We start from the raw sequence: 10025 nt of genomic DNA, 5'->3' as shown, positions 1-10025 counted from the left end.
TGTAAGTGGGATGAAAATGAGGTCTCAACTTGAGGTAAGAACAACAGCAAAAGGCAAGCTGAAATGGCCTTGGTGATGCAAGTTGGTGTAATTAAAAGTATTGCAACTAGTTGGTGTATTTCATCAAACAACCTTTTACAGTTTAATTGCTTTAAGTGCATGGCTCCAATGGTTGATATGACTCTTATTTATTTACTTCCATCAATAACCATGCAGCCTTGCTCCTGAAGATACATGATGGTATCCTCTTAAAACAACCTTTCAAGGATTTTTTAGTTTTGAAAAAGCTAATTTGAATGCTGATGTACAATCTTCTTACTTTCTAAAAGTAGCCAAACAATCCATGACGTCAAAATATTATCTGTAAGAACTTTCTTCCATGCCACTGTGTCAGTGCGTTGATATCAATCAGAAACGTGGTTGATGATCTAAGGTTGAGTCATCCTTCCAAAAGGAAAATATTCAACTTTTCATCCCTTTAAATAGCTCTTTGCAACACAAGAAAATCATCAAAACCAAGTGAACCTAATTTCCATAGCAACCTATAGAAGTTCAACCATTTTTCTTCACCTTCTGCTGCTGATTCTTTCAATTAAACAACAGAAACCTTAATTATCAGTCATCAAACATGCAGACTTCATCACTTCTGCGTCAGCTAGTTGTTGGAACTTCAGTAACACATGGTCAGCTTCAAAAGCCAGTTAACAGATTAACTGGTCCAGCAACTCAATGTCAATGTTCAACTTCAACATCAAAGCAAAGTAAGTTTTTTCTTTTTCCAAATGTATTAATATAAACATCTCAAATATTTTTGCATGAAGATCTAATTCTGTTTATCACTGAAACTGCAGTGAGACTGAGGACTAATATATCTGAAACTGTGAAGAGAAAGATAAGCTTAGGGGCTCGCATTCTTCGAGTTGGAGGAGTCGAAAAAGTGTTTCAGCAATTTTTTACTATGGAAGAAGGAGAAAAGCTTATGAAAGTTTCTCAGTGTTATCTGTCTACCACATCTGGCCCTCTAGCAGGTTTTCTATTCATCTCCACCTACAAGGTTGCCTTTTGCAGTGAGAGAACAGTGAAAGTTTTTACTCAGAATGGTAACATGTTGAGGATCCGTTATAAGGTTGTTATTCCATTGAAGAAGATCAAATCCATGAACCAAACTGAAAATATGCAGAAGCCAAGACAGAAGTACATTGAGATTGTCACAGAAGACAACTTTGAATTCTGGTTGATGGGTGTCTTAAAGTATCACAAGACTTTCCAATATCTTCAGGAGGCAGTTTCTCAGGCTTAACTATACTGGCTAGCAAAATCCAGAATCTGAACTCAAAGAAACAAACAAAAGTTTGGCAGTTATGATCAAAGATGCTGAGATTTATCTCTGATAAAAGAGATTTCACTTCATTGTAAATATCCCTCTTACATTTGACCTGCAATCACAGTGAATGGATTTGGTATGTTAGAAACCAATGAACCAAGATTACAGTATAGGAGAAATTAAAGAGAAAACACATTGAAAAAGATGGAACAAAACTGTTAGCTGCCAAATTGTATGAATTCCAGACTCAATTAGACATTTAGTTTTAACTTCTTTGTTACATTTTAAAGAAACAATTCATGTATATCCTGATTGTGCAATTTCTTCTAAAGTTGTAAAAGAACTTGGATGAATGAAAAGTTGTGCTTGAATCAACAATTTCTATTTTGAAGTTGTGATTTCAAATATTACCTACACAGAAAAGTACCTTTTCTTTTAAGAATCTACCCATTTTGATAATTATTATAAAAATTTTCACTTTATTTGTAAATTTCCCTGGATTACTTGATGTATTAGAAATAATTTTTGAAAAGAAAAAATTCATTATAGGTCTATTTTTTATGGTACATATCATAACCTCTAAGTAAGTTAAACAAATGAAATTGTCAAATAGTGAACAAGATTTTGTTCAATTTAATTCTTTAATGTTGCTTATATTTTATCTTTGAATTTTGGTAGTTTTGGTAACCTTGGTTCTTGTACAGAAGGACCTGTTATATACACTATAGTTTTTTTGACAAATTTTCAGAAACCATGATTTTGTTAATTTTATCTTGCCATGCTTAATTTTGTTCATTTGTTTTAGGACGATGCTTAAAGATAAAATATGTCCATTTTGTATATTGAAGTTTGCAAATATTATAAATTCTGTATAACTTCTATAAATGTTGACATACCAAATTTTAGAAAATGTTTTTATTAGCTAAATAAATATTAGTTTTAGTAATTAAGTTAACTAAGTAATTAAATTACACTGAGTAATTATATTTTAACAGAATGATTTGGAACTTCCATACTAATAAAGTTAACTAAGTTTCCCCACTTTGTTTTTGTCCATTGTTCCCTTTACCTAACTTTTTGGATTGTAGCTTACTAAATAAGCATGTTATAGTGTGATATTCCATTGGCTTTAGCTTAAAATAAGAATCCATATTATATTTAGCACTTTTTCTAATGAAAATTATGATTAAGATAGCCTTCTAAACTTACAAACACTTAATACTTTTATTTATGAATATTATAGAAAAATTTAGAATTAGTAGTGAGGTTTAAATTTTCATTTTTTTTTTGTTTTCCCTTAATTAAGAGAGTCACAATCTTAAAATTAAAAATTAATTATTCTTACCGATGTCCAATAATATAACATTATTTAGGAATCAAAATTTAAAATACTTTTTTCTTTTTTCTAAGTTCAAATTTTAAGACAATTGAAATACTTGTTTCTTCTTTCCTCTTTCAAAGTTCAAAATTTAAGACACTTGAAATACTTTCTTCTTCCCTTTTCCAAATTCATGCTTCCAAAACCATCAATAAAATGCATAAAATTGTAATCCAAGAAATAGAATTTGAAATATAAATATTTTTACATCCTAAGGTCATGTGTAACAAGTGGATCAAATAAAAACATGCATTGGATTGTTCTACAAATTGTTACTGAAAAGGGTATGTTAGGTGCAAAAGTTAATTTTGTGGGCACATGATAAGGATCTTACAGTATCAATGATAACTTCTTATACCTGTAAACCATTAGTTGGTACCCACTTCACAACTATGCTGTTCTTTCTATCAGTCACACCACTTGACAACATGCACAAACTAGAACTACATCAATTTAAACAACATTCTGGTATAATAAACTGAATCTTTTTCCTCAAATTTCAGGGCCACAACACAACATTAATACCTCTTATTAGGTAACAAGACATGATGTTCTTCTCCTTTTCAAAATACAAAATATTAAGTGATGACAGAAGGAACTTGCTGACTGAGCTTTCCGTGTGGGACATGAGCTGATGTGGGAATGATTTGGCCATAATATCCTTTTCCACAAAACATTGAAGTATGTCTTCTCCAGTTGTTTCTAGCACATGATGTCCATCTCTAACTTTAGTCACTCTTACTTTTTCTTAATGTTTGAAAATAATATAAATGTAAGTCTAAGTTTAGCTATTAGATAAAAATGACAAGTTAAACACCACACCATGTAAACATAAACTTAATGTTTTAAAGTTTTAAATTGTTTTAAGTTTTTGGTTAAAAGTGACTTAAAAAAACAACACATCAATTCATATATCTGACCTAAATGATTTATCTATGTCATGTACCATTCTTTTTCTTTTAGAACTTAACATCTAGCTAACTCACTTTATGACAGTCTTTTCACCCACTGATAAAGCACAGTAACCACTTTCATTACTGAATAGTGCTTATGTATTTTATCAGTTAAACTTCACTAACTCAAAAATGATTTTTCATCCTCTTGAAGGATGCTCCTCTATTCATATGCATATATGATATGACTTGAAAAGTTAGAGGAAGCCATCTGATTTTGATAGTTGAGATCTTCATTCCAGAATTCCTCAAAAACCTTGCTGAGATTAGTTTTCAATACCAGATTCATCTCAGACATAAAATACTCACCTTAAATTGATGTAGGTTCTCACGTTTACGACTTAAAAATAAATATATTTAAATACAATGTGGGAAGTGCAAAGTTTTCTTCTCTTTACTTTATCTAATAATAGTAAAACTTAGAGAGGTCTGCCATCAGAAAGGTGAAATTCCAGCTCAGAAAGCTTAAATGACACCTTTCCATTTGCATTTTTGAATAAACTAAAGTGGCAATTGACGTGTTTTGTCATCATGCACGTGGCACTGTCTCAGCAGACCAAAATATTTTATTTTCCTCCACCCATTTTCAAAAGGGTCGCATTTTCTAAAGGCTAAACAGTTGGTAGTTATATTATTATTATTATTATTTTCCTAAGATATCAGAAAAATATTGCCCTGTGCTTTTAGTTTCGAACCTTACAATTTCTTTTTATGGAGTAGATAGATTAATTTTTCTCTTATTCTCTTTCACCATTTTCATTCACAAAACTTCCAGCCAAAAATAGTAAACGTGACAACATTATTTATGTAGACATATGAAACAAGAACAACAGGTTCTGTCTATAAACCTTGGAAAAATCACAGGTGTAGTTTGAAATATATAGAAATGATGCAAACCAATGACCAACCTAGATTGATTAATATCCAAATGCGCTAAAAGCCAATTATTCAAGTCCAATCACGTTTCAAGTTTTTATATATTCAGAGATCTTACATTGACATTCAACAGAATCAATACAGAGGGATACTTTGAACATCACAAAGTTGCCTTTAATTCTTTAATAAAAATAACATATCTTTCTTTCTCATTATCTTTTCTTTTTTTTTTTCTGGGGGCAACCGAACATGCAAATCTTCAAATTTTGAATTACTTTTTTCCTTTTAGTCTTCATGATGATCCATATCTGACTCATCCAGCAAAAAGTTAGGAGTCAACTTGTTTCCTTTTGGCCATTTATATACCCTTCTAAAATACAAGGATTCATCAACCAAAGTTGTTAAGAGTTCTTGAATATTATTCACAACCTCAAGAAGAGCATTTAACTCCCAAAAGATAACAACAAAATGAAGGCCACTCTTGTTCATGAGCTTGCTAATGGAATTTCTGTCACCTCCACATACCATGGTGGGAAATCATCAAAGAGATACTATTTGCCTGATGCTCGTGGAAAATACACCAAGTCTATCACTAAATCAAAGCAAAGTAGAACACATCACAAATCTGGATTCTTGCAAAGAGTTAGAGAGCATGGTATGTAATCTTTAAAACCTTATGTTCAATTCTCACTTTTTCTCAATTGCGAAACATAGAACAAGCACTGTTTCATGTTTGGCACAGAACTTTAAGACACAGCAAACATTTCTGTCATAATAATGTTTGGCAGAAAACCTTAAGACACAGCAAACATTTCTGTCACAACAAAACAAAGCTCTTATTGATTGGTTAAACCTGTTGTAATTGTAACAGCTGTGAAGCTTGGACCAAAGATAACAGATACAGTGAAAGGGAAATTGAGTATGGGAGCAAGAATTCTTCAGGTTGGTGGAGTAGAAAAAGTGTTCATGCAACTGTTTAGTGTTGCAGAAGGAGAGAAGCTGTTGAAAGCATCACAATGCTACTTATCAACCACATCTGGTCCTATGGCTGGTCTTCTCTTCATATCGAGTGATAAAGTTGCATTTTGCAGTGACAGATCCATCAGGGTCACAACCCCAGATGGAGAAAATATCAGAGTCCGTTATAAGGTGATTTTCTTAATCAATTTTTCTTTGCAGTATCTCTTCAATCTTTCTTTTCATACTTTTTGCTGATGTTTTAGTTCAATTTTGTGTGATTTCAGGTCTCCATTCCCCTTAAAAAGATAAAGTCTGTGAACAAAAGTCAGAATGCGGAAAAGCCTTCACAGAAGTACATAGAAATAGTTACAGTAGATGATTTCGATTTCTGGTTCTTGGGTTTCTTTCATTATCAGAAAGCTCTCAAATGTCTTCAGCAGGCTGTTTCTCAATCTTAGAGAAAAATACTGCCTCAGTAAAATTGTTTGTCCCATCTGCTTCTTCACTTATTCTGTGAAGTTGCAAAGCTTCTCAAGATGTACAAAGATTTTACATAATTTTGTTAATGATATATATGATTAAAAAAAACTGGTGGTTTTTTAATCTTTTGGTTTGCGTTGTTGAACACAGAAAAGTTGATTCTTTGAAATTTTCTAACATAGATCATAGAAAACTTATGATTTTCTCGATCAGAGAACTCAGTGTCGGTAGTCTTTTCTTCTTCATTTTGATAAGTTATTTTTATAATTTAGTGAAAAGGTTATAATTTTTATGTTCAAATTAAGGTTCATATCTCTCTTTCTCTGTATTGCGTTTCTGTTTATTTTCTTAATTGATGATTATTTGATTTTATTTAATTTTATTAGGTTTTGTTATATTATGTGGTGAATTTATTCTAGACAACATATTTATTTCTATTTTAATTTATTTGTTAATATTTGTATTATTATATTTCTAATTTATCTCAAGAGATCAATCTTATCCTGAATATATATGATCTTCATCAATCAATTAGTATGTACTTTCTTGAGTTCAATTGATAAGACTTATAAAATTTCATTTTACATCATTTTACGCGTATCGCTTGATTGATTAATTTCATCAAATATTTTCATTTTCATAGATCAACTCATTCATTTTTTAGTTTTAAGTTTTATTAAGGATTAAACATATTGCTAACATCTTTTTTATTTAATAACGTTTCAAGTTAATATTTAAACGATGTTAATAATACATAAAAAAAACTTAATGCAAGTAAAAGAATTATATTTATTTATTTTTAAAAGTATAAAGTGAAACTATATTTTTAAAAACTATATATTTATTATTTTATTTATTAAAATTATAATTAAATTATATCAAAATTTAAAATAAAAACAAATTTTAATTTTATATAAAAAATTAAAGTTTAAAAAATATTTAATCATTTTATTAAATATTTTTAGTTCCATAAGTCAACTCGTTCCTTTTTTTTTAGTTTTTAGTTCTCGACTTTTTAACATATTATTATTATTAATAATAATAAACTTTATAACTAATTATGACTTCCTACAGAAAGACAGAACTGAGTCATATAACCTGAACTGTTGCTTGGGAAAGGATGGAAGTTGTTTGGCAAAGTGACACTTTATGAAAGTCGCTTTCGTAATTCTTCTTCAAATTCTTTAACGTACAAAATTAAAAATGGTATTAAACAATTTTCATATAAGATAATTGTTATAATGTTTAATATGATTGATTAATTTTCTTGATTACACACTATTGATCTTTTTCTATAATTCTTTTAAATTCAAAAATTTACGTAAACTTATGAAAATTTTGTAATCTCGACTCGTAAAATTTATTTCAATGAAAAAAAATTATATAAATAATATTTAATTTAAATAAATCTATAAAATTATATAACTTTAAATAAATAAAATTTATAATTATATTGTTGATAAAAATAAATATTGTAGAACATAAATACTTAGATTATTATCATTAATTTTGATACGTTTTATTAAAATATAACTTTCAAGTTTACAGTATCGTTCTAAACTAACGATTTTACGTGATTCGGACCATGTCTAATTCATAAGATCGTACGAATTTACGAATTAACTCAAGATAATCATCATCCACTCTATTTTTATCTGGGATAAAAATTAAACTAACCCTTCACTCTTAAATATATACCATGAATGCAGCTTCCTGTCTTTTCCAAAAGGTGTATTTTCCAAATGATTCCACATTCCCTTATTTCTCAACCCAAAAAGCTATCTTATCTTACATCCACACCCAATCATGTTCCTATCCTACCTAATATTTAATATGCTTCCTTAGCTATCTAGGTCATTAAGAAATAATAAGTCTTCTAATACATAACATTGAGATCAACATAATTTTAATACACTTTTTAATTTTAAATTTTTGAGACAGTAAAATTATGAGGTGTAATTCCAAATTGATTTTTGTTAGAATTATACATACAAAGGGTGATATAAATAGAAGAGTGATGGTAGCATAAATGAGTGGAGGGGACAAGACAAAAGAGTGATGGTAGCAACTATGAGCCATGACATTCCATGATTGTGATAAGGTAATAACAGCAACAATTATCATGTTGCAAAGAGGACCGCAGAATATTCAGGGTGGGAACGCTATCTTCACAAAAAATATAGCTGAATTACAAACTAAACAGTAAAGACGATGATGCTGTAAACACCCCCCTGTATATTTTTATTCTAATTATATCAAGGTTTTCAGTTTTTATAACTATCGTTTAACTATGATTCAAAATCGAAAATCAAGCGATTTAAGGTAATCTTAGTTTGAAAAAGATGATTAAACAAATATTCAGCAACAAGAGAGAAAAACAAAATTTGGTTGACCATTTTTGTATTTTGTTTAGCAGAGTGTGGTATCTTTAGTTTCAATGAAAACAAAAATCGACCGTCATCAACTTTTGTCAGGTAAGCTAAATCTAATTCTCTATAGCATACTCTCTATGTGGACACTTTTGGACATTTTTGAACGTTGAGCCACAGAACATTGTCCATAACTATATATCACCTATGGGGTAACTCAATTTAATCCTTTAAAATTAGACGCGTCATCAGCATAAGTCTGCCACAAAAATTGATACTTACCATCCAAATAAAATAAACATAATCAAGGACTACTATCATAAATTTAATAATCTTGTTTCCAGAAGTTGAAGGATATGAAAATGGTGTTGAAGTAGGACTTCTCACAGCCTTAACATCTCCCATCAGAGGCTTATAAAGATTCACAATGACTATCTTTGCCAAAGCTAATGATCATTTTATCTGAACCTATTTAATCAAACACGGTCATTTATTTCATTCGAAAATTTTCCCGAGACAGAAAAGAAAACAAGCATCTCACATAGAGAATAAAATGTAGAAGAAATGGAGCAAAAGGACTAATCAGTCAATGATTTCTCAACCCAACCTAAAACTTATGACTACTGTCAAAATATAAACAAGGTTCATCAGCTTGCACTCACGGAACATTCATCAGTGAAACATGTTTAGACAATTGGCTTACTGAATAGAGATGAACAATGCCTATATATGTCACAGAAGATGACAAAGTAACTATATAGGAGAATCGAAGATGAAGTCATTATAAAATCAAACACTGTTGATGAGTCGCAAAGGAACAAAAAGTATGGTAGAAACAGTTTCAAACCTCTCCTTTTCCAAAATGCAGAGACAATATCTGGTCTATCTTGAGAGCTTATCAGAGCCCTGCCTGTTCCCTTTTTAGGTAAAAAAAAAAGAAAGAAAAACTAAAGATACTAGGAGCAGCGTCTTTAGACATCGCTCCATCCTATATGAAGATGGAAAAATATCCTGAACCACGAAATTCTCCACCAAAGTGGTACAAACTTGTTTACAAAATTAATCTCCTGTTTCATATCGTATGTTTTCATGCTCATTAATGCAGTCATGTTCCAGTTTCTCTCATTCTTTGTTTGAAAAATGGCAGTGCCTTTCTGTTGTTCCTCTCTCCTGGCCACTAGAGTATTTGTGCGACAGACAAGTTTCAAATTAAGATTCTCATTCTAGCTTAATAGAGCAAGGATAATTATGAAATCGGATACTCACAAACCCATTCTAATCAAATTACTCGAGAAATGAAACGAAAGTGTTAGTTTCATTTTCAAGCCACCAGCTTGATTCACATGAGTAAATCTTTAGAGTTCAATCTTTTCTGATGCCTCCCTTGACGAATAACTGATATTCTTAGCCTCTTTACGTTACTCACACAATGGACATTAGACTGTTACTCGAATGCTTCTCCCATTGCTGAACTGAACAGTGACAAAAAAAAATAAAAAACTTATGGATGCTACCTTGAGCTCTGTTCTGCACTCTTCCTTTATTTCCCTCTCCCAAGTCCTAAACAACGTCTCTTCTTCGACGAAATAAAGAATATCAATAATCTCAGGGAAAACCAAAAACAGAAACAAATGCACGGGGTTATGTATACTTATTCAACAAACAGAACATATGACATGATTGAG

At 30.5% G+C, this 10025-nt stretch overlaps 2 protein-coding genes across 2 annotated transcripts; both read left to right on the top strand.

Moving 5' to 3' along the window:
• Positions 1-494: 494 nt before the first annotated feature.
• LOC106771419 (GEM-like protein 4) lies at positions 495-1586 on the top strand. Its single transcript, XM_014657394.2, has 2 exons — positions 495-761; positions 852-1586. The coding sequence occupies exons 1-2, from the start codon at positions 629-631 to the stop codon at positions 1298-1300; spliced, it is 582 nt and encodes a 193-aa protein (XP_014512880.1). The 5' UTR covers positions 495-628; the 3' UTR covers positions 1301-1586.
• A 3324-nt stretch (positions 1587-4910) lies between these two features.
• On the top strand, positions 4911-6194 carry LOC106771351 (GEM-like protein 4). Its single transcript, XM_014657320.2, has 3 exons — positions 4911-5186; positions 5403-5680; positions 5776-6194. The coding sequence occupies exons 1-3, from the start codon at positions 5000-5002 to the stop codon at positions 5947-5949; spliced, it is 639 nt and encodes a 212-aa protein (XP_014512806.1). The 5' UTR covers positions 4911-4999; the 3' UTR covers positions 5950-6194.
• Positions 6195-10025: the final 3831 nt, after the last annotated feature.

This window comes from Vigna radiata, chromosome 8 (assembly GCF_000741045.1).
Source record: "Vigna radiata var. radiata cultivar VC1973A chromosome 8, Vradiata_ver6, whole genome shotgun sequence".
NCBI lineage: Eukaryota > Viridiplantae > Streptophyta > Magnoliopsida > Fabales > Fabaceae > Vigna > Vigna radiata.
The sequence above is the reverse complement of the archived record's forward strand: the minus strand, read 5'-3'. Positions and strand labels throughout refer to the sequence as shown.